Source organism: Chiloscyllium plagiosum, chromosome 36 (assembly GCF_004010195.1).
Source record: "Chiloscyllium plagiosum isolate BGI_BamShark_2017 chromosome 36, ASM401019v2, whole genome shotgun sequence".
In the NCBI taxonomy this organism is placed as follows: Eukaryota; Metazoa; Chordata; class Chondrichthyes; order Orectolobiformes; family Hemiscylliidae; genus Chiloscyllium; species Chiloscyllium plagiosum.
This window is the reverse complement of record NC_057745.1, coordinates 5,762,630-5,788,460: the sequence shown is the minus strand read 5'-3', so window position 1 is coordinate 5,788,460 and position 25,831 is coordinate 5,762,630. Positions and strand designations below refer to the sequence as shown.

The following is a 25,831-nucleotide window of genomic DNA, read 5'->3' as shown; positions in this document are numbered from 1 at the left end:
AGAGAAACTGGACAAAAGGATAAAAGATTTATTTGCTTCTTTAAACAAAACTTGTATTTCCTGGGTGTTTTAACAAGTGTGTGTGCTGTTACCTAAATCTCTGGTTTCACTTGTATTCCTGGATTCTCTCAGTGGATCTGTGTCACTCCAAGTTACAACTTGCTGCTTTTACTGAGTTGCTGCCTCCATGATTTAGTGTTGGAAGAAAGAAACAGATTAAGTGAGCTTTCTTTCCCAAATGACTTGTTGATCAGGATTGAGTAGCTAATTAAAAACCAAAATAAAGCTACACAAAAACAATTAATCCCTAGCTATTTGGCATTACTTCATAATGACAAAATTATTAAGTACATTTTCTGGGTCACTATATCAAAGGAAGAATGTTGTCGTTGAGAATCTTTTGAACAACTGGTAGACATTCCAAAACATTTGGCAAGGTGGCACCAACTAACTAAATCCTGCAATTTCCTATCCAGTGAGCTCTCAGGGTCCAAGGAGAGCTCAGGATTAGAATGGTGCTGGAAAAGCACAGCAGGTCAGGCAGCATCCAAGGAGCAGGAAAATCGACATTTCGAGCAAAAGTCCTTCATCAAGGAGAGGTGACAGGCAGCAAGCTCAAAGGGTTCAGGAGTGTTTTGAGTGTGGGTGAAGTCATTAAGGGGAAGGTCAGTGGGGAAGTTAATGACCTAAACTCAATACAGTAGTCTCATCGTACCCATGGGGGATACGTTCCAGAACCTAGCGTGGAAAGGTGAAACCGCAGAAAGGAGTGAACCCATGCATTTAAATAGAAAATGTACCTTCCCAGCAGCCTCCTGTTCCCTGGTTCTGGAACGTTCCCTTTTATATGTTCGGGTCACGGGAACCACAGATGAATGAAACCACAGAAAATGATTCCATGGATATGAGGGTTGCCCTGTACAGTGCCATTTCAGAAAGGTCCAGGAGATCGTACTCAGGCCGCCCTCTCAGCTAGGCTATGGCTGGCCGGGGGGGGATGCTGTACATATCTAACAGCCAAAATATCTCTTATATCGTGCATTTAGCAGATACACCTCACAGAGATGATGAGTGACTGCATAGAAGTTCACTGAGGAGGCAGATTTCAAACGGGGCTGAAGAAGAGAGAAGCAATCAGACATTTAGATTGAGTTCCCAAGAGTTGAGTCAGAAGCTGGAATGTCCAAATGCTGGTCGATTACACGGCAGTGGGAGGGGATGTGGAGGCCGGTACAAATGACCGTCAGAAAAGCACAGCTCATGAAGAGCTGGAGGAAATTGCAGAGTGTGGGTGAGGCAGGGGAAGGTGGCTAGAATGTGGAGGACTCATGGGGGAAGATCAGCATTTCCAAATGCAGTGTTTTCAGGGCCAGGGAATCAATGGTGGTCTTCATCTGCGTTTTACACATATTTACACTAGACTTGTTTAGCTTATCTCATTAGAAATTCTGATAGCTCTTCAAGACCATATATTGTCTGGGTATTATTTTAAAATGAACCAAGTGTCAAGTAAAGGGAAGAATTAAATCAAGAATGCATTGAGAATACCTTGACAGGACGATGCCCATTCTGGCAATTTAACCCATGAAGACAGGTACGAATATGGTAAATCACATGTCAACCACATCTATAGCTTAGTATCAACCAGTCTACTGTGAAAAGGCGGGATTTATGGAATCTCAGACCAATGTTACAAATGAACAGTCTGTTGTGATTTAAATTTGTTCTAGTTTCTTTCAAGAGAACAAGAGGTGGTGAGCTGGCTACTGAAGACCACTTGAATAAACAGCTTCGGAGGCCTTGGGTGTTTTTTTTTTATGCAGCCTGAATAGATGTGTCCAGCTCTCACAGATCAGGAAATCTGGGTTTGGGTGTTTTCATCAGAAGCTATTAGGGTCTCAACTGGGTTGGAAGCTTCAGTGAATATCTCCTGGCTGCTAATCTCTCTTGATGTTTTATCCTCCTGGAGTGGAGAACTGCATTTGAAAAGCTGTGTCTGAACGTTCCTTTTTTGCCAAGGGATTTGTTTCTGGGATGTTGCTATATTGGAACAGCTAAATAGTAATATTTACTGTACCTATTATTCAGTTAAGTTTTCCAGTAGAGTTGATATTCTAAATTCCTCTTTCTTTGGTTATATTTTAACCATAGTGTTTAAGTAAATTGTGCTTTACTTAACGTCGAGTAGTTTGACCAGTTGCATTGCATCAGCAACAGACACTGTACGCTTTCCTTTAAAATAAGAAGGTAGGATCTGGGCTACTGCCTTAAAATATTTTCAGGGGGTGTGCTCTGGTCCATAACACTCTCCGATGAGAATTGTGTATTCGTTCTTTCAGTTGTGCACTGCAGCTACTCCCTCCTTGTTTTTGATACCAGGAATGTTTGCAAGCCAAGATGTAAGCTCTGCATGACTGCAGGTTTAAGGAAGTAGAACTTATACATTGCAAGTGTATTTCCATTTCATAGAGTGAGTGAAAAACAGACCAGTTCAGAGCTTGTTCCAAAATCCCTTCAGTTTGTGTGGTTCAATCACAGGCACACGCCTGGCATGAGTTCCATACTGTCCAATGTAAGGGGAAAAAAACTTGAATATTTATCCAGCCTGAATCAGAATTCCAAACGCTATTAGCCGGTTTCAATTATTCAGTCTCCCTTACTTGACCTTCTATGACAAAAATACAGAAATTGCCACTCAAAACCAGCTACTACATACAGGGCTGGTGAAAAACTACAAAGTCTTATCAGATTATCAAGCAAAGGGCAAGGAATATCACTTGCTGTTCATGATGTGATGTCATAGAAACATAGGAAACAGGAGCAGGAGGAGGCCATTCAGCCCCTTGAGTTCTGCTCCACCACTAGCCTGATCATGGCTGATCTTTTACCTCAACACCATTTTCCTGTCTACCCACATGTCCTTTGCTATTGTTAATATCTAGAAATCTACCAATCTCTGTCTTGAATATCACAGCCCGTCTGGGGTAGAGAATTCTAAAGATCACCATTCTCTGAGTGAAAATATGCTTCCTTACCTCAGTCCTAAATGGCTTATCTTTTATTCTCATACTGTGTTCCCTGGTTCCAGAACCCACTACAGCCAGGGGATTGAAAAACCCACACTATTGAGGGGTCACAAGAAATGGATAAGCAAATACCGTTAACCCACACTATTGAGGGGTCACAAGAAATGGATAAGCAAATACCGTTCCTACATAAAATCTTTATTCCTACATCCTACAAACAATGAAATGACAAAGATCAGAAATGCACGGCCCCTCATGACGTAGACAACAAGATGGTCAAACACAGAACCAACACCAAGCCTTGGTTCGCTTCCAAACTGTATTTACAGAGAAGTATATGAGCAATAACCTCCAAAGTTTCAACCTGCAGTTATATGTGTATATTATATATGTAGCACTGAAGATATTTTAATCAACCTGTTCAGAGGTGTTGTTATACACCTCTGGTGCAGGTTGGGACTTGAACCCAGGCTTCCTGGATCACAGGTAGTGACACTACCACAAGACCCCTATATGGCCCACCACCAGAACATAATTAAACATTTCGATGAATGCACAATTAACACTGCCATTTCTGTTCAAAACCTTTAAACGAATTAAACAGAAAGAATCTGTCTGAACAAAAGATCTTGGGATGCAGTGATAGTGCCCTACCTCTGTGCCAGAAGGCCAGTGTTCAAATCCCACTTCGGGAAATGCGTGCCAGAAAATGGCCAAACAGACTGAGTAACAATAAAATAAATCTGAAGTGCTCCTCACATTCATCAGTAGAATTGGTATTTTACAGCATGTGAAACAAAAATAGGAATTACTCAAAATGCTCAGCCAGTTTGGCAGCATCTGTGGAGTTAACATTTCCGGTCGAGTAACCCCTCCTCAGAACCTCAGTACTGAGGAACGTTCACTTGACTCGAAACATTAACTCTGATTTCTCTCCAAATGATGCTGCTCGACCTTTTCCAGCAATTTCTATTTTTGTTTCTGATTTACATAATCTGCAGTTCTTTCAGTTTTTCTTCTATAGGATGTGAATGGGATTTTTTTGGAATTCCACGCAATGGGAATAAATGAGAAAGAATTTGGTTGACTGTAACGTAGTGCAAAAATGTTTATTATGAATTTTATTAAATAGCATGATACTAAAAACAGGAAGATGAGACACTCAATCCATGATATATCTGAATTAATCGGTCTCAAACAGCAGGGGTTGGAATGCTGTAGGGAGAATTTGGCTTGGTTTCCACTCCTAACTGTTATCCAGTTACTGTCGCTGGAACTTTAAATGTCTAGTTAGAACAGGATCAGGTTTAACCCCTAATCCCTTCCATTACTCAATAGCCTTCTTGGCTGTCAGTCTGTCTGTTTCAGTGAGGGAGAATAGCTCACTGCGTGAGGAACCATAGGGTTTTATGGGACGGTAGCCCAACATGATGAGCAATCATCTTCAATGTCGATGGGGGAGAAAATTGGAGATAGCCTACAAATCATTTTTTTTAACAAAAATGTAGATATCATACATCACTAAGTCAACATCAATGCATTAAATCAGATCCTTACACATTGCATATAGCTAGATACCTTAAAAGTAAACTTCAAAAACCGATTTACCTGTCATTACTCATGGCCATGTCAGAGGAGCTACAGTCACCGTCCAGAGCATCTTGCAGGAATTCTGTTTAAAGTATTTCTACCGATTGATTTATTTTCCCCTGTTGTGTACAATAGATTCATCTGAGTACGGAATTGTCTGATGTGTCTTCCTGGTGGAACACAAGGTTTTCCTACAACGTCTTCACTCTGATTTGTGATGGTTTTGCGTGTTCATCTGTGGATTAAAGGATCTTGAACGATTCATCGGGGAGCATGTGCAGTTGACAACCTATTCCCAGTTCCACCTCTTGAAGTGGTTCCACTTTCAGATGACGCATAACTAATTCCATACATAAAGCTGAATATTAATGAAGCTTCTAATCAAATACTTCTGCTCCTGAAAACATTTATGGTTTTAATTGGTTCCAGAAAGTCTAATTTCCAAAATGTAAAATCTAATTGAAGAGGGAACAGTGTCACCAAATAACCAATGAGATGTTTCCAGGCTGCAAATTCAGGAAACACAATTATTTCCTCAACTTTAGGACAGATCTTGAATTTTCTCTTTTTCTCTCCTTATGAAAAGATTCATTAGGGAACAGATGGCGCTGACAATTTATTCTCAGTTGAACCTTTCAAGTGGTTATTGAAGGACCTGCATTTATATAACGCCTTCCGAAACCTTAAGGTGTCCAAAAACAAACTGCAGACAATTATAAGCATTGGTAGAGCTGGAAATGCTGGAAACATGGGCAGCTAAGTTGCACACAGGAAACTCAACACTACAAAAGTAAAATGTTGTAGAAGCTAGAAATCAGAAATTAGAACAGAAATTGTTGGAAATGCTGAGCAGTTCAGGCAGCATCTATGGAGAGAGAAACAGGGTTAATATGTTTTTTATTAATGCCATTTCATCAGCACTGAACAAAACCTGGGAGTGGGAGGTGTTAAAACCCCATGGTTTTGGACGTCATTGCAGATGCTGAGCATTACTGCAGGGATTCTTCAGAACTGGCATCTCAGCCCAACAATCTTGAGCTTCTCCCTGCATTTCTCTGTCATAAGGTAATGTTGGTTTCCACTTTTACAGCTCTTTACACAGATATTGAAGCTGCTCCTTCCAGCTTACAGCAAGGCCTGGCTCGCATCTAGGTTTTGACCTACAAGTAGCAGACTAATGTCTGTCACTGGCTACCTCAGGTTTAAAAAAAGAGCAAAATAAAAACCCTTCCCCCTGCACTTTTAGCCGTTGACATCCTGAGGCTCAGCACGGGCCAGGAGATTAACTGGACTGACATTATCAGCAGTGTAGGTCCAGGAAGGAGTCAGAGATTGGGTGTTCTACAAGAAATACTTCACCTCTGCATCTCTCAAACACTCATGCTACAAGCGTAGTCTCATCATTCAGCTTGCCTTTGCACATTGTGTTTAATTAGTGAAACATCTGAATGCACTTCATCGGAGAGTTATTAAACAAACTTTGACACGGAGCCACATAAAGAGGGATTAGGACAAACAATCAAAAGGTCTGGATAGGTTTAAGGAGGGAAATCCAGAACTTTTGGTTCGGGCAACTGAAATACAGCCACCAATGGTGGAACAATCAAAATCAGGAAATGTGCAAAAGGTCAGACTTAGATTATATTAATGACCGATGTGACAACACTTCATGGTGGCATTTCCTATCTGTTATTTTAATAAAAGCATCAACCCTGAATAGGTAAATGTATTAACCACATTAAAGATAAGCAAAGGCATATCACACAGTGTGATTGGACCCATTTGTGTCTTGTTAATATTGGAGACATTTCCATTTAAAAGCCAGGCTGATGCCAGCAGAATTTATGCTTCCTCCTTGGGCATGTTCTAATGTGGGGAGGGGAAGGGTGTCATATGATCAAGTGGGAGGGTGCAAAGTGGAGATCCTGCTTCTGGTCAAATCCAAGGAGGGAAGGTTTGCCATGGCCTTGCTGTCCACAACCAACTGAGGCTCCAGTGACCACTGAAGAGCCCTGTCCAGCCATTGCCAGGTAGGGGGACTACCTAGCAAACCATAAGACCACAAAAAACAGGAACTGGAGTAGGTTATTCAGCCCCTCAAAACTGTTCCACCATTCAAAAGGTTCATGTCTGATCCGACGTTCCTCACATCCATTCCATTTTCTGCTTACTTCCCATAGCTCTTGATTCCCTTAAAGGATCAAGAATCTATCCATGTCAGCCTTAAAATATACACAACGAAGCTGACCCAATGGTTCTCTAGGGAAAGGAGTTCTGAAGACTCAACCCCCCCAACAGAGGCAATTCCTCCTCATCTCAGACTTACAATGGTGCCACATTATTCTGAGACATTGCTTTTTAGTCCTTGATTCTCCCATGAGAGAAACACTCTCTCAGTATCGACCCTGTCAAGCCCTTCAAGAATCCTAAATGTTTCAATGAGATCATCTTTCATTCTTCTAAACTCCAGTGAGTCCCAACAATTTCACTTTTGCTCATAAGACAACTCCTCCATATTAGGGATCATCCGAATGAATGTTCTCTGAACTGCCTCCCAATTAAATGATATCTTTCCTTAAATAAGGGACCAAACCTGCAAATATCATCTAGTTTGCCAGTGCCTACTTGGTAGGACAGAGATCCTCAGGTGGGTTTGACTGGGTGAATGTGGAAAGAATGTTTTCTTTTGTGGGAGAATCCTGTTTAAAAATAAGGAGGTGCCCATTTAAGACAGAGACGAGGAGATCAAAGGACCCAGCATTGAGAATGGGAGATCCTGCAGGATTCTATTTATCTGCTCGCCCTTGCATCTGATACACATCCTCCCACACAGGGATCCCCTCAAGAACGCATTCAACCCACACTGGTGTTGATCGTGGGATCTATGGACCATCCAAGATGGTCATCACTCCTGGTGCCACCACTAGAAATGGAGAGCTGCCAGCTGGCAGGGTCCTGACGAAGGATTTCGGCCCAAAATGTTGACTTTCCTGCACCTTGGATGCTGCCTGACCTGCTGTGCTTTTCCAGCTCCATGTCTGGCTCTGGCTTCCAGCACCTGCAGTCCTTACTGTCTACAAGCTGCCAGCCTCTGATGGGCTAGAAACTTTCCAATGTATGATGTCAGATGTCCTTGGAGCTCAATCAGAAGGTAAGCCCAATGCTGCCCAGTAACTCCCTGACTGGAGACCTCCAACATCTACATCAGATCGCAGTTACAATCCTCTTCCCATCCTTTTTCACATAAGGGAACATAAAATAGTTGATTTGGGTTTGCTGCCTGAGATTACACAAGCTTGCATTGCAACTGATGTCTCTTGTGTGTGTGGCAGAGCATGGTGTGGATTGAGCTATGAGCTCTGATGTCAATGGCACAAATAGAGACTCTCAAACCCAGGAAAGAGTTTCCATTACAGACAGAATTGGGTGCAAATTGAGAATTAAATTGCACCGTCTAGAAAGGACTTCCTCCCATCAGTTTCCAGTAAAAATCACTTCATGTTATTGAACAGAAGTGCCCAATGCAATCAAGCAGCATTTTGAAATTAGTTTAAATTTTCAGCGCTGAAGTTGCTCCATATCCTTTTAAAACGTAATTAGTTCTTTTTTTAAAATTGGCTTAAAAGTATTACTTGATCTATCTATGAGTAGAACATGTTTGATTAATGGAGCAGAAAATGGGATTATCACAAAAACTAAGAACTTGTAATCATATTGTCAATCACCGACCTGTGATTAACATGGTTTTAGATGACAGAAAATTACTTTCAAAAGATACGATATCAATTTGGCAGTCACAGTGGTGTCGTAGTCTGTTTCTCAGAAAATTAAAACACATTACATTCACAGACTTTCTTAAGTTATGCGTCGGTGCCCTTGGATGTGGAAAGGATGTTTTCACCTGTGGAAGAACCTGGAATAGATTCAAACAGAAGGTCAGTGAAACGGTGTCTCCTGCCTTGACAGCCTTGGCTATTCCCTCAGTCACCACTGCAGGTGTCACATCGGTCTTCTTGGGAGTGAACCCACGGAAAGTGATTGGCCCAGATGGAGTCCCCGGCCATGCACTCAGATCCCGTGCAGTCCAGCCTGGCCGGAGTATTCGCTGGCCTCTTTAATCACATTTTACTACAATCTGAACTGTCCACCTGCTTCAAGAAGACGACCATCATCCCAGTACCAAAGAAAACTCATGCAGCGGGCCTCAATGACTATCACCTGGTGGCTCTGACTTCCTTAATTATGAAATGTTTAGAGAGGTTAGTCATAGCACATACCAACTCTCAACTCCCAGCCTGCCTTGTACCAACACGTTCAAGAGAAGTTTCTTCCCCACTGCTATTAGACTTGTAAGTGGACCTCTCAAAATTCAAATTTAATGTTGATCTCACTCTTTGTGCACCTTCTCTGCAGCTGTAACACTGTATTCCTCGCTCTGCTCTATTGTCCTAATGCACTTTGTATGGTATGATCTGTCTCTACAGTACACAAAACTAAGCTTTTCACTGTAACTGGGCACATGTGACAATAATAAAAAAAAGAACTAGGGGTAACTGTATACAAATAAGAGGTTACCCATTTAAAAGAAGGATGAGGAGAGATTATCCCTCAAAGAAGGTTAAAAGTGTTTGGAACATTCTTCCTCAAGAAGGCAGTATACGAGTTGTCCTTGAACAATTTTAAGGCAGAGGCGGATAGATTACTAATAACCAAAGAGTCTGAGAGGTTTTTGGAGCTGAGCAGGAATGGGTAGTAATTAGATCAGCCATTACCTTATTGAATGGCGAAGCAGGTCCAAGGGCTGATTGGTCTACTCCTACTCATAATTTGATTGTTAGTACATGTCCAAGCGTCCCAGCTTCATTTTTAGAGGCTCCTTCAAAAGTCCACAAATGGGGGCTATTAGCAGAAACTTAGAGCATCATAGAGCACAGAAACAGACCTTTCACTCCAACTGGTCCATGCTGACCAGATGGCCTAAACTGATCTAGTCCCAATTGCCAACATTTGGCCCATATGTTTGGAACCTAAACCTAAACCCTTCCTATTCATGTACACATCCAGATGCCTGTTAATCTTCCTGCTATACAAATGATGTAAAACTTGAGATGGCGCAGAAAAGATTTACTAGGATGTTGCCTGGACTGGAGGGTTTGAGCTATAGGGAGAAGGTGAATAGGCTGGGGCTATTTTCCCTGGAGCATCAGAGGTTGACCTTATAAAGGTTTATAAAATCATGAGAGGCATGGATAGGGTGAATGGCCAAGGGTCAGGGAGTCCAAAACTAGAGGGCATAGGTTTAAGATGAGAAGGGAAGGATTTAAAAGGAACCTGAGGGGTAACCTTTTCATATAGAGGGTGGTGCATGTTTGGACAAGCATGTCAAAGGAAGTGGTGGAGGCTGGTACAATTATGATGTTTAAGAATTGTTTTTTTCCAGCACAGTATTTTTTTGCGGAAGGCCAATTTCAAGCAAACAGTAAAGACAAAAAACTCAGCTGTGGCTCAGTTCTACTCCATGATGTCTCCACGAGAAGTTAATGATCGTGAGTCCTCCACAAGGTACAGCAAGCTTTATTATCAGGTGCCCATTCAGCCTCCTCTCTCCTTTCAAATAATAATATTTATTTTAAAAATAAATGCGCAAAACATGTGTCATGTCCACATCAGAACTTTAATGCTTCAGCTGAAATGAATATTTTAATTTAGTTATTCAGATTAGATCAAAAACACTTTAAACATGTTATATTTTGACCTGGCCTCCAAATACAATGAGCAGATAATTGTGCACATATAATTCATTTTTAAAAATACTCAATTATCATTCATTTCAAGTACTGATTATCTCCTTTTGCAGCAGCGGATTATAATTTCAGATAGCCCCAGTTGTTTAATTTGATATAACATCTTCACGTTTATACATTAAATTTGATCGGACTGATGGCTTCTGCTGCGTAAATTCTGCATCTGACAATACCCCTGCAAAGTCCCTTAAAGCCTCTAATTCAAAATCAATGAAAGCATTTTTCCCTTTCAGCCATGGGATTTGCTCCAACTGAGTAACCAGTTTCAGCGACTGATCCAAAAGTTGCTGGGCCAATTCAAATTCCTGCTTTTTCCCTTTACTGAGAGATTCCAAGATCAGCTTCAGACTGGAAAGGTTTTCCTCCAGCTTATAAAACATTTGCACAAAGTGATTAATTTGGTTAAATTCTTTCCATTTAGAATTTTGCTCACTTAATTCATTTCTCATTGGAGATGATTCGTCTGGTTTAGCATTACCAGCCACATCTCCTGAGAGTCGACCCTTCAGATCTTGAAGAGCACTCTTGCTGAGGTTAAGAATCTTCAGTAAGATTCTCTCGCTCATCAGAAGGTCCTCCTTTCTGTCCACTGTGAGCATTTTCGGTGCGATAGCTATCACTTCGTTCAGCTTTGCAAAAAGTTTAGAAAACTTCTGCCCATGTCCATGCAGATAATGTGTATTTATCATTTCCACTCTCTCAGCTAATGAAGCATTTTGTAAAAGCTGATGAATCACTTTTGCTACCTGGGCAGGTAAGAATTTGGTTCCAGATTCCCCAACGGAGGCATTACTTTCAGAAACATTCTCCATCACAACTTGTTTTGTAAGATTCTCACTCTCGGCCTGTGACATACTTGCAACTGTGTTTTCCTTACTTGTTGGCTGGGTCTTTCTGACGGATGCTACTGTCGCGATGTCTTCCAGGAGCAGAGGAGCCAAAGTTTCACTATTCGCAACTTTCAGCATCTCTGCTTCATGATATATCTTCTCCAACATGCTGTTAATGTTAGAAAGTCCAGCAGAATTCATTTTTATTCCATCTCTATCTTTCTCCACGACAGCAATTCCCACAGTACTGCTTGGCTTCTCTACAGCAGCGTCCCTTAATAATTTGACCAAAGTCTTGAAAATCTTTGGGGAAAGTTCTATCATTTCACTCTGATTCTGCAGATCCTTGTCATTCAACATTTGGTCTAGCAGAAACAGAAACAATTTTAAGTTTTAATAATTACATATTTCATCTAAGCAGTAGACTTACATTAATATTTTCAACAAAATCATGACCGCATTTTTGTTAATACTGTTATTTAGCTATTGAAATTGTAGAGCATATTAATACCAAATATCTTCATTTATATAGTAATTCTAACATAGTGAAATTTCACAAGGCAATCCTTTCACGAAACTCTAGAACCTAAGGACATTATCTCAGGATAAAGGGCAATCCATTTAGGATTGTAATGAAGAGGAAGTTTTTTCACTAAGACGGTAGTAAATCTTTGGAATTCTCGACCACAGAGTGGTATGGAGGTGCAATCATTGAGATTCCAGATACAAATCAAATTATTTATGGAGATTAAGGACAAGAAGGAATGTGAAATTGAGATGGGTTTAATGGCCTACTGCTGTTCCTGCATGCACAGTATTATCAGGCAAAACCCAATTCTGGACTCATAAGGAGATGCTCGGTCAATGGCCAAAAGCTTGGCTAACGAAGTAACTGCAAAGAAGGGTATATAGAGTGAATGAAGAGACAAAAGGGTTAAGGGAGGGAATTCAGTGCTTAGCACCTGAGTGGCTGGAAGTATAACTGGCAACAGTGAGGGGCAAGCGATGCATGAAAGGCCAAGAGTAGAGGAATGCTGAGGAGAATTATAGGGGAGAAGGCGGCTCTGGAGATCAGCAACATATGAATAAAGATCACAAACGGCAATGTGAGTCAGCAGGGAGGGGGGTGAACAGGATTTGGGTGTGAGTTAGGATTAAGGTTGCTGTGTTTTGGATTAGGTCAAGTTGAACGATAGTGGGAGACTTGCTAGTTGTGGAGTATGCAGGGTCATTGCAAGAGTACTGCATTGTAAGAATTTAGGTAGCATTCCAGAAATAAGAATAATTGTTCATGACTGAAATAACTGCACAGAGGCTGGGATCCCATCACCCAGTCACTCTTTATTTACTTGTGCACAGCATTCTGGCTGTAGCCAGCCAGCTCAGAGTCAGTCCCCTGAACTGAGAAGATTCTAAATCCCCTGTTTTTTTTTTTACGTTATCTGTTTTCTTATCAACCTGTTCAAAGCTGTTGTTACACACCTCTGGAGCATATGGGACTTGAACCTGGGCCTCTTGGTCCAGCAGTAGGGCCTCTACCTCTGCACCACAAGAGCCACTTTGTCAGCCAGGGCTTCCTGATTGGCCCAGGTTAACAACCACAATCTGGATCCTGTAGTCAATGAGATCCACCTGGTTCCAATCACTACAATGACTGTCATTATTTAGACATCTTTATTACAATGTGCTGTAATGATATTTTGAAACTATGCCGTTCTAACAAGTATAGAAACTAAAAGCCTTGCCTCTTTGTTCGCTAAAATCACTTATAGCATCAATTAACGCCATCTCAAACATCGTTGCTGACATATTAATATCCTGGTAAAGATAAAACAAGTTTTAAAAATTAAAGATACTTTCCAAAATCTGGCTCAGATTCAAAATTCAGAATAGATTAGCAGAAGGAAGTTACAAAGCAACATCAAAATCATTTTGAAAATATACTGTGCATGTACATATTCTGCATGCTCTATAACATTCCAATAATTGGAACAGAAGCATTAATCTGCGATTATATATTAATAGAATTTACAGTATAGAAAGAGTCCAGTTTGGTTCAACATGCCTGTCTCAGTGTTTATGTTCCATATGAAACTTCTGCCCATCAATTCTCTCACTCCATCCTTCTAACCTTCTATATCTTTCTCTATCATGATGTGGAAGTGCCGGTGTTGGACTGGGTGGACTAAGTTAAAAATCACACAACACCAGGTTATAGTCCAACAGGTTTATTTGCAAGCACTAGCTTTCGGAGCACCGCTCCTTCATCAGGTCGCTGACGAAGGAGCAGAACTCCAAAAGCTAATGCTTGCAAATAAACCTGTTGGACTATGACCAGGTGTTGAGTGATTTTTAACTTTCTCTCTCATGGACTTCTCCAGCCTCTCTCTAAATGTACCTACATTGTTCCCATCAACTACTCCATATGATAGCAAATGCCCAACTCTAAAGTGAACACTGTAGTAAATTTCCAAGTGCAAGAGAGTGAATTTGTACAACAAACTTGGATTGTGATAGTCAAAGGTAGGTTGTCTCATTTGATACCTCAATGGTTGGTGCACAAATTGCTGTGATCGCTAAAATGACCAGCACTTTTAAAGAAACCAGACAGAAACTGAGAAGACACTACGTAGCCAATCCAAGATTGACCATGAACTGCTCAAGGAATTTCATGCTCTAATAAGCAAATTATATTCAGTGTGTCTCTGATTATGCCCCAGGGCAGTGGCGAGCAAGGGTTAAAAGTGATTACTTTTAATGCACAAGAATGACTGAAGAAGCAAAGAGAACTTCAGTTAATAGAAGGAACAAAAAATAGACCAGTGCCCAGCCAAACAACTTGCTATCCAAAAGCAGAACAACTAAAAACCATTAGTATTATTTATCTTGTACTTATGATTAGATTAGATTCCCTACAGTGTGGAAACAGGCCGTTACTCCAAAGGAAACCCATGCAGACACAGGGAGAATGCCCAAACTCCACACAGACAGTCGCCCAAGGCTGGAATCGAATCTGGTACCGTGCTGCTGTGAGGCAGCAGTGCTAACCACTGAGCCACCATGCTCAGTGTAACTAATTATGACTAGTAAACTTTTAAATGGGCTCTCTCAGATGCTGTTGATAATTGTAATTGACTTTGATCTTACAATCAAAGGTAAATTGTATCCTAAAACTTCAGTTCTGAACCCGAACAGATTGATGGATGACTGACAGGGAAAAGAAAATTTTCACAACTGCCATCCGCTGTCATCTTTTTAGTTTTCTTTTTAACAGAGTCAGTCTCCTAAACAAAGGGGACGCAAAATCTTCTGGTTTTATATATATATTTTCTTTCTTACCCCCACACTACCGCCTAACTGTGGTAGGGCTTATATTTTCCCCAGCACCCATGTGCAAGTGTGATACACAGTGAAAGACAACAGGTGTACAATTCTTTATTCAATTTCCACCACCAGGAAGAAAGGAAACACCCGAGTGGCCAGTGACAAGCAATGCCCTTTTTAGAGGACAATGCTGCGTGAGCAAACAGCAAAGAGGAGGGCAGGAATTAAATCAAAATAGAGTTGGAGGAGGAAATAATGCACTCCACTCCCTGCAGTACCCACCTCTCCCTGAACTGCTCAAGGGAGTTGGTAGACACCACGTGAAAATCTTTATTCAATTTCCACCACCAGGAAGAAAGGAAACACCCGAGTGGCCAGTGACAAGCAATGCCCTTTTTAGAGGACAATGCTGCGTGAGCAAACAGCGAAGAGGAGGGCAGGAATTAAATCAAAATAGAGTTGGAGGAGGAAATAATGCACTCCACTCCCTGCAGTGCCCACCTCTCCCTGAACAGCTCAAGGGAGTTGGTAGACACCACGTGATCCTTCTCCAGGGAATTTTTTTAGTGTTTACTTAATGTCATTAATTAGCTGACTCAATTAGCTTATAGTGCCCACACACAGCAACATGATGAAGTTTGTGGTTTTCTGCATGTTAATCAGTGTAACATATACCACAGCAAGTCAAGTTCACGTTAAGATAGATGTCCTGAAATTCATTAATTGTAGCTTCTCATCCTTTTGCAAATCAACAGAAGTCTGTTTCCTCTGACCTTTGAGCTGTGCATTTGTATCACACTTTGATTAATGCTACATGTTTCTTACTGTTAGTAAGGTAGAGTGTCGGGTAAGTTATTCCACAGACTGTGCTTTAATCTTCATTAGCCTTTACTTATCCCATTTTTATTTGTTGGATCTTCATCAGAAAGCAAATCCCATAAAAGTCACCAAACTGTTACAATAACACAACTGGTTTACTCAGACCCATATTAAGTGTTTGAAGCTCGAAGGCTGATTTTTCTTGATGCGGTGCCTAATTGCCCTGGGATTTAGGGAAGGATGTCCTCAGGCAGACACAAGCCCAGAACCAATAAGGAATGCTATTAGGCAGTAATCATTTATAGCCCTACTACCTCAACCTATCCTGTCAGACATCTTATCCAAAGCTGCCCCAAAATGCTGACAGAGGGACTTGGAGCAGGGCTTTGTTCAGTGTGAAGCAGCAGCAGCAGCAGCAGCAAGTATGACTTGTTAAAAAGAGCCTGAAAGGGAACAGATTTGGAGCATGCTGATAACCCAGGACAACAAAGTCATGCTTAACAACTGGTGTCACTTTGGGGAAACTCATTATCCCTTTGATATCCTCTGAAGTGACCTAAAAGCCCCCTCAACCGTAAAGGTGATCGCAAGTCCATACTCAACATTTTTTTAAATTCATTCACGGAGTGAGGGTGTCACTGGCCAGGCCAGCATTTATTGCCCATCCCTAATTGCCCAGTTCAGAGTCAACCACATTACTGCAGGTCTGGAGTCACACGTAGGCCAGACCAGGTAAGGATGGAAGCTCACTTCTCTAAAGAACATTAGTGAACCAGATGGGTTCTTCTTGATAATGAGTCACGGACATCATAATTCCAGATATTTTATTGAATTCAAATTCCATCATCTGCCGTGGCAGGATTTGAACCTGAGTCCAGCGAAACATTACCTGGGTCTCTGGATTAACAGTCCAGCGATAATACCAATACCATCACCTCCCCAGTTTAGCAGAAACTCTAGAATAAATGACAGTGATAAACACGGTTCACCGAAGAGCATCAAGTTACCAACATAACCACTGGTTGAGCTGGTACTGAGCGAAGTGCAGGCTGAGAAATATGAGTTATTTAGGAGGCATTTTCCCTGATTGTTATTGTCTCTGGGAACCTTTCCTTTCTTGGTCAGCCTGGATATCCAGCTAAACCAGGTGGGACTAGAAGTGGAACCTTAGTGGTGTCATTCTAATCATGAGAAGAAATGTAAAAACACTCATAGTCATTAATTGAACGTGAGACACATTTTTGGATATTCTAGGAGCAGTGTTATAGAAATGTATAGATCCATTTATACTGCACTATGTATTCCCAATCCTTCCCATATCCCTGCTGCACTGAAATTCAACTCCATTGCAACAACTGCTAGCCAAACCAATCCTACTCATCACCTCAAACTATAAAGTTCTTTCTCAGTTTTCTCACAATCTATAGGTCATTAAAACCCATGAAGGAAGCACAGAGGGAGGGTTCTTTTTAAATTGAGAAAACCAAATTCATCTGAGGCCTATAGTGCATGGCACTATCATAATTCAAATATTCCCATCAGCTGTGCTTGGTGATGATGATCAATATTCTTGGGTCTTGTTCTGCACATCTTCAATCACAGACAAAAAATCAACATGGACTAGGATCTATCTCCCCTCTATGGATCCTATCTAGTCCTGTCGCTGTAAAAGGCAGTTTTCATTAATGTTTATCCCTTAATCACTGCAATAACTCAGAAAGTTCGACTGGAAAGGAACATCATTTACTGATAAACACCAAAATGGAGCCACTACTCAGGGCATACATCGACTAGTCCCAGCCTGGGACCAACAGTGTTGACGGAACCATCCCTTGTTTTGCTTTATAAAGGGCTCAGGTGATGAATAACTTTGCCTGTTATCAAAGGAACTTATATTCATCGAACAGCATGAGGAGACTAATGAGTAATTCCCCATGGGCTCTGTCATCACCATCAATAAAATCAAGCTATCTAGTCAACATTTTCTAAATGGGGAGAAAATTCAGAAGTCTGAAGTGCAAAGGGACTTGGGAGTTCTCATCCAGGATTCTCTCAAGGTAAACTTGCAGGTTGAGTCAGTTGTTCAGAAGGCAACTGCAATGATGGTATTTATTTAGAGAGGACTTAAATATATAAGCAGGGATGTACTTCTGAGGCTCTAGAAGGCTCTGGTCGGACCACATTTGGAGTATTGTGCTCAGTTTTGGGCCCCACATCTAAGGAAGGATGCACTCACTGGCCATGGAGCATGTTCAGAGGACGTTCATAAGAATGGTCCCAGGAATGAACAGCTTAACATTTGAGGAAAGTTTGAGGACTCTGGGGGTCTTCACTCAGTGGAGTTTAGGAGGATGAGGGGGAAGCTAATTGAAACTTACAGAATACTGAATGGCCTGGACAGAGTAGATGTTGGGAAGATGTTTCTGTCAGTAGGAGAGACTAGGACCCGAGGGCGTAGCCTTAGAGTAAAGGGAAGACCTTTTAGAACAGAGATAAGGAGAAACTTCTTCAGCCAGAGAGTGATGAATCTATGGAACTCATTGCCACAGAAGGATGTGGAGGCCAGGTAATTGAGTATATTTAAGACAAAGATAGATAAGTTCTTGATTGTCAAGGGGATCAAGGATTACAGGGAAAAAGCGGGAGAATGGGGGTTGGGAACCTCAGGAGCCATGTTTGAATGGCAGCACAGATTCGATGGGCCGAATGGTCTAATTTCTGCTCCTATGTCCTAGTTCCTTGCTATTTATGAGAGCTTGCTGTGCATAAATTGGCTGCCACGTTGCCTTGCAATATATTTCAAAAGTATTTAATTACCTTTTCGGCACAAAAACTAAGCTGAAACAGCAGCGTACCCTGAAGCAAGTCCACTTTCTGGATGATACAATTAAGCCAGAGCTCTGGCTATCTTTTCAGGTGAATGTTAAAAATCAAATGTCATTCTTTATTTAAGAATAAGAAGACTTTTCAGTGTCTAACTATTGTTCTTACTTCTTAGATTTCATCAAAATAGTTGAACCGGCCAGCCATTGCATGAGCTGTTAGTGGCATCTTCCTGTGCAAAAGAGCTGCAGTCTCTGCAGTTTCAAAAGTGTTGTATAAATATAATTGTTCTCTACTTTAGTAGCAAGAGGAGAATTTGATTTGGGATTAATCTTCAATTGAAGCCACAGTAGCATTAAATCAGTTCACTGTAACTATTATCCACTGGATGGCAGTCAATTCATAGAAACACCTTACATTACGCACACATCAGTCCACCACAAATCCACTGAAAGTGGCCCCTTCAGTAAGCAAACTGCTTTCTACTGGAAACACTCAATCTAGAGAGTGGTTAGAAAATGGAACTCTCAACTCACAATGTGCCTGGATCTTAAAACAAAATGGGATGGGTTCAGTGAGGGTCTTGTGGTGCAGGGGTAGTGTCTACCTCTGAGCCAGGAGGCCTGGGTTCAAGTCCCACTTGCTCCAGATGCGTGTGGTCACATGGCTAGACAGGTTGATTGCAAAGTATGATAAAAAGGAGCAGGGTTCACTTGCAGGGGGTGGAGTGCCTTATCTCTCGGGCAAAAGTGAGTATTGCAGATGCTGGAAATCAGAGTCAAGATTAAAGTGGCGCTGGAAAAGTGATGCTGGAAATCCTGATGAACGGCTTTGCCTGAAACGTTAATTTCCCTGCTCCTCGGATACTGCCTGACCTGCTGTGCTTTTCCAGCACCACGCTAATCCTGCTTTATCTCTCCATTTTGATTTAGATGCCCAGGCTTCCCCACCTCTTTTTGCCTCCTCCTTGTTGTGGATTTTGGTTATTGCTACATGCCCCGAGTGGGCAGAGCTTGTGACTTGATTGATTTGGTGGTGAGACACAGTTTTTCCAGGATGTGCTGATATAGAGAACAGGTGATTCTATGGTTAATGATCATTTAAAGGAGGAATAATCACAGGCATCTAAATGAGGAAGGAATTGCTGAAAGATGTTTTGAAGTAGCAGGGTTGTACCTTTTGAAGATTTCTGAATCAATGGAAAATGCAAGATTGAATGATGCCAACAATGGTTGAATCGGGAAATCCCAGGAGACTGTAGCGGTGGAATGGTGTGGGCTGGGGTAGCCTGGAGCAGGGACTGTGGCAGTGGAATGTGGGGGCTGGGGTAGCCCAGAGCAGGGACTGTGGTGGTGGAATGTGGGGGCTGGGGTAGCCCAGAGCAGGGACTGTGGCAGTGGAATGTGGGGGCTGGGGTAGCCCAGAGCAGGGACTGTGGCAGTGGAATGGTGTGGGATGGGATAGCCCGGAGCAGGAACTGTAGCGACGGAAAAGAAAAAGTTGGACTCTCTTTAAGTTATCTTCCTTTTTTTAAATTTTGTTTTACTTTCATGAGAACAGTGCCTATGTACGGCAATGGTACACACTTTTCACTGTATTTATTTTGAATACACGTGACAATAAATGATTCAATTCAATAGTTGAGGAGAATAGCAGAGATACATTAAAGCAGTAGTTAGAGAAACAGATGGTGGAGGAGGGCACATTTGATATTTTTATAGAGTTATCAGAAGACGGGGGTCAGTTAGCTCAGTTAGGTGGATGGCTGGTTTACAACGCAGACTAACGCCAACAGTGTGGGTTCAATTCATGCACCAGCTCTCAATCTCTCTCCACATCTAAGGAATGGTGACCTTCAGGTTAAACCATCACCAGTAACCTCTCTCTGATGGGAAAGCAGTCCATGATTCTGGAAGACAATGGCTAATTTACACAAAGGAGGATGGATGTGGCTGAAGTGCAGGATAATCACAAGCACAGACCCAGGTAGCCTGTTTCTGTGCAGTAAATACAATGTATTTTTGGGGCTGGAGAATGGGACGAGCTGGCAGCTGGTATAGACACATTGTCCTTCTGCTATACTCTAAAATTCACTGGTTCTATTATGTAAACCAGTACATAATAAATCCATTGCAAGCAGCTTCACCAGTGACAGATTGATGAATATCATATTATACAGCAAATGACATTCATAGTGAGATTTAATATCAGAGGAAAGCACAATTAATTAATGTACATTGAAGCAGCATTTTCCCTAATGCAATTCTGTCAGCACATGCATGATGGGCTGAATGTGCTGTTTCTGAACTGTATCATTCTCCTTTCGAGATTTGTCCTTACCTGATCTGAACTACGTGTGACTCACAGAAATGTGTTTGTCTCTTAGCTACTCTCTGAAATGGCTTGGTAAACCACTCCGGTAAAGGTCAGTTACTAACAATGGATAGGCCTTGCTAGAGATGCCCACTCACAATGAAGGAATAAACTAAAAGGCTCACTCTACATTGACATATTATGACGGAAGAGAGCTTGTTGGAGACCATGTACATATGGACTAATTTTACAAATCTCTTCTTCTTGAGTACTCCTTGTTCAGGAGTACAGTTCAAGACACAAACCTGCAAAAATATTCCCATTTGCATTTCTGGGAAAAAGAGTTCCACTTTGCATGGCAATGTAGAAACATTCCCTATGATACATTTGTGAATAACTACTTGCACTTCAAGGAGCAAACCACCCGAAAATTCTTCAAAGAAGTTATTGTGAAACAATCTCTCTGAAACCGAGAGAGTGCTGGAAGCAGCATTGTTTAACATTCTTAAAGCAGCAGTAGGTATAGTCTTGATTTACAAAGGAGTCAAAGAGAATTGGTAGAAAAATAGAGCTGGGGTCACGATCATTTCAGCCATGGTCCTAGCAAAAGGGAGAGCAGGTTCGATGGTCTACTCCTGCTCTTAATTCATGTATTGATATGTAAGTTATATAAGGCTAAATTAAAACAAGTGGGTAAAAGCTACATAATAAAAATCACTCTTAAACAGCATTTATGAAATAACTGCACAGAGGCCTGTTCCCGCCACCAAGTCACACTTTATTTACATGTGCACAGTAGATGGGCTGTGACCAGCCAGCTATGAGCCAGTCCCTAGACTGAGGAGCCCTTCTGAATCTCCTGTTTATACCTGTCAGCCAGGGCTCCTGGATTGGCCCCAGATTAATATTGTTCCATTCGCTACAATTTGAAGGCAGGAGAGGCAGATGGCATAGTGGAGAGATTTAGTGAAGGAATTCTGAAGGATGTATGCAGAAGAAAGCTCAGCTACCAATTGTAAGCAATAAAAAATCAGAGATGTGAGAGGCCTGCATTACAGAATTAGATCAGAATTTGCTGTAAAAACAGTGGCACAGATAAAAGTAATACACAGGTAAAATGGTACAGAAATTACAAGTCATTTAATTGAGAATATTCAAAACTTGCAGGAAGAGTCACTCTTAAATTCACTCTAATACCATTTTGCTTTTCCTTCTTGATTTAAGAAAACAAATTTGGCCATTAAACTCACCACTCTAAGTTAGTCCTTGTCAATATCTACAAAAACAAACTGCCTGTTACCAATTAATCTCTCTGACATGGAAAAGTAACTAGTTTAAGACATAAAGTAAACAAGGTACAGAAGGAGATCATTTGGCCCTTGATTACAGGCTGGTTTTCTGAGGACAAGTCCAATTATTTTCATTTCCCAGTTTTATCCTGTTTACCTTTTAAATTTTGTTTCACTTCAAATTATTCAGAATCTCTCCTTCCAGGTTTTGAATTTTTCTGGGAGATTTTGAAAGTATTGAGCTTTTATTTATATTGTTTCTCATTTTCCTCTGTTTCTCTTACTCTACCTTTCTCATCTGATCCTTCTTCCCTCTCTTTCCTCCACTCTCTGTACCTGTTTACAGTTGAAATCACCCCTTTTACTTCACCTGCCTGCTCAGTGTTTATTTCCCAATTCTTAAATCTCATTTGTCAAAGAGACACCATGAAATATAGAGCAGTACAGCACAGGGACAGGCCCTTCGGCTCATGATGCCAAATTAAACCAATCCCTTCTGTCTGCTCTTAGTCCATATCCCTCCATTCCTTGCTTATTCATGTGGTTATCTAAAAGTCCCTTAAATGCCCCTATGTACCTACCTCCACCACCACCCCTCTCAGCTCATTCTAGACTCCTACCACCACACTCTGTAAAAACTTGCCCCTCACATCTCCTTTGAACTTTGCCCCTCTCATCTTAAACGCATGTCCCCTAGAATTTGACAATTAATGCTGGGAAAAAGATTCTGACCGTCAACTCTATCTATGCACCTTATAATTTTATAGACTTCTATCAGGTCTACCTTCAGCCTCTGCTGCTCTAGAGAAAACAACGCAAGTTTTTTTTAGCCTCTCTTCACATCTCATACTCTCTAACCCAGGTAGTATCCTGGTAAACCCCTTCTGCACCCTTTCCAAAGCCTCCACATCCTTCCATGTTGATTGCTATGTTCACTCAGCATCCAGATTCCCTGCTCCACCTGCTTATGACTTTGGATTTTCAGTAGCTTTGTGGGAAAATTAATTGAAATTATGCTTGATGCCTTGATCCATTTCATGTCTATGGCTTGGAATTCAAATACAGCCCCATTTTTCCATAGATAGAATGAACAAAAATGGTAGCTGGCATGGATATATCTACTCCACACTGCCTGTTAGTAAATACTCCAGCTTAGGCATTCACAATTCAGGTACAAGCCCAATTTCTAAGCCATCAGATCTTCTTCATCAGGTAAAGTTTCAATTTCAAGGCAAGGATAAAAGATCGAGTGGGTTGGGCTTGTCCTCTTTGGAATTAAGAAGATTGAGAGATTACCTTATCGAAACATTAAGTGACTCGACAGCGTGAATGTGGAAAGGTTCTTTCCCCTTGTGGGAGAGTTGAGGACCAGAGGGGATGATCTCGGAGTAAGGGGTCACCCAGTTAGTAGAGAGATGAAAAGAAATGTCTTCTTTAAAAAGGTAGTATATATCTGTGAAGGCTGGGTAGCTAAGTACATTCAGACTGAGACGAATAGATCTTAAATGAGATCAGGAGTCAAAGGCAGGTTTATCAAATCAGCCATTATCTCATTGAATAGAGCAGCACTCAAAGGGCTGAATCACCTACATTTGCTCTGACATCTTATCATCTAAGAAATCTGGAATCTATAATTTGCAATGCTTATCATCATTGACTGTTGCTTCTAGGAACTCTAGCCTGCATTGTTCAACACTCCTGGACTCTGCTTGCCATGAATATTGGGTGCCTTGAAGCTGTTCTCTTTAGTCAGACTGTTCCTATTCTGAGTATGCTGCATCTCTGTCTCCACCTCAGCTAAGACTGACTGTTGAAGAACGCTTAGGAGTTGCAATAACTCTATTTACATTCTAACATGTAGAATATTAATTACAAATCTCTAGTTCAGTTCTTCCATTCTGCTCATTACAGAGCCTCAATAGCATGGGACTGTTGATGTCAGAATTACAAGCACCGCTGACATATTCATCCCCATATTCATTCACAGGAACAGGCTCCTGAACTCGTCATGCCTAAGTGATCATGGTGGTTTCTTCTTTTCTCTTAACCATGAAACGAAGGTAACAAATATGGAGCATGCATGTTCTTTCAAACTCCACTCAGTTCTTGTTATCAGTGAAGAATGGGGGGCAATGACCTCCTGTAGAAATCAAAAAATGTGAATACCACTACTATATAGCACAAAGAATTATGATTGGGTTACTGAGGCAGACTGGATGAGACAATGGGAAAGAAAGTGGGGTCCAGTTCTAGCCATGTGAGTATATGGGTAGCAATTCTGTGGATAACAAGAACAGAGTGCAGTTTTAGATTGTTACAGCATCTTCTTAAGAAAGACCTACAATGAGAGTTTCATCTTGCCTTTTCTCTATGATGTACTTGCTGTTACTGAACATTTTCTGATGCCTTATCAAATTTCTACCTTTTGAAGTTTTTCATGGGATATCCAATTTCCTCTAACCACCTTGAGGTACAAAAAGACAGAATGTACCACAATATTCCACAAGATGGGATCAATATCTCTTCACAAAAGACCAAAAGGGGAGGGGGGAGAGAAACTAATTTTTAAACCAGAAGCACAAAACAAACTTAAAGCCAATCAAACATTAATTTTACAGTCTGCCCATTTTTATTTTGCAATGTGTGCGAAGTCTTTACAAGGTTTTTAATTGCAAACCAAAGAAAAGCAGCAGAGGGCAGGATTTCCTCAGGGACTTCAGCATTGTGTTGTCTTGGGCAAATGATGGTGAGTGAAACAGAGACCAAGTGGATATATTTGGAAATTTGGTGCAATGAGGAAATTTAGCTCATTTGGGGAGGAGGTGTTTTAAGTCGGGTATACTGAAATAAAATATCTCATTGGCATCTGTGATCCCGACTGGTGCTAGCATTGCACATCTCTGACTTACTTTTTCCAGATTTTTCATTAACAAGAAAATAACTGTTTATTGTCAGCAAACTGTTTTTAACCAATGGTAAGAAAGGAAGATGAATTGCTAACTTATAGCTCTACCCCTTTCTTAAAATTCTCACACACATACAAACACACAAAGAGGCAAGTGCTATTCCTTCCAACTCTGTGATGAGGATACAAAGGTGTGGATGCACCAATTCTCAGTCTTTCATTGGAGGAGCAAAATACTGCAGATGCTGGAATCTGTACTGAAAACAACAAATGCTGGAAATCACAGCGGGTCAGGCAGCACCAATGGAGAAAGAACAAGCTTTCGAGTCTTCATACAGCTCTGATGAAGGCTTTGAAGAAAAGTCATCTAATCTCAAAACTTTAGCTTACGCTTTCTCCGTGGATGCTGTCTGATCCTCAGTCATTGATTTAAAGTTTGTCCTTTCAATATCACTGGAGGTGGTCTTCCCCTTTGCCTTTCAGCAGAGGAATTTGCAGAAAGTAACTTAGAGGAAAATGATGAGTGAGAACTGATAATAGATTTCCTGTTAGTTTTCCACTTAGGAGGGATAGAAAGAGATTTGGGTGCTTCCTTCTTCACAGTTTGGATGTTTCTACTCCAGTGTCCACTTAACAAGCCTGAAGCCAATTACACACACACACACACACGCACACATATGCACACGGACATGCACATCTGTACACACACACATACACGGACACATACATGCACATACACACGCATGCACCTACACGCACATGCATGTACATACACATGCACCTACACACGGGCATGCACATACACACACATGCGCATCCGCACACGGGCGTGCACATACGCACACGCATACATGCACACACATACACACGCACATACGCACACACAAACACGCACATGCTTAGCCTCCTTGTTTTTAAAACTGCAACATATTGTTTTACCGTTTCCTTGGTTTAAAGCACCATTTTTTTCTCCATTTTTAGTCCATAGTCCAAAAGAAAAATAGTCTTTAGATTAGACATGGATGCACATCAGGGAGGGAGCATGTTACTTGGACATTTTCATCCTGGAGGCAGGAAACACCTAAAGATAGGCCTTCCTATTTGGTCA

The 25,831-nt window shown here is 41.3% G+C and overlaps 2 protein-coding genes across 4 annotated transcripts in view; both read right to left on the bottom strand.

Moving 5' to 3' along the window:
* The window catches only part of nox5 (NADPH oxidase, EF-hand calcium binding domain 5), a 94,261-nt gene extending 89,524 nt beyond the window's left edge, over positions 1–4,737 (bottom strand). The window contains exon 1 of the mRNA XM_043677192.1: positions 4,635–4,737. The gene's annotated coding sequence lies outside the window, so the exon portion shown is untranslated. The remainder of the gene's footprint in view (positions 1–4,634) is intronic.
* A 5,640-nt stretch (positions 4,738–10,377) lies between these two features.
* Positions 10,378–25,831, bottom strand: part of LOC122540812 — a 59,794-nt gene continuing 44,340 nt past the window's right edge. For 2 of the 3 annotated variants that reach the window (XM_043677021.1, XM_043677022.1), the window contains exon 4: positions 10,378–11,615. In XM_043677021.1, the coding sequence (XP_043532956.1) occupies positions 10,507–11,610 (1,104 nt within the window). In that variant the 5' untranslated portion in view covers positions 11,611–11,615 and the 3' untranslated portion in view covers positions 10,378–10,506. Of the gene's footprint in view, positions 11,616–12,995; positions 13,065–25,831 lie in introns of those variants that run through there. The other variant, XM_043677020.1, reaches the window with a different exon arrangement.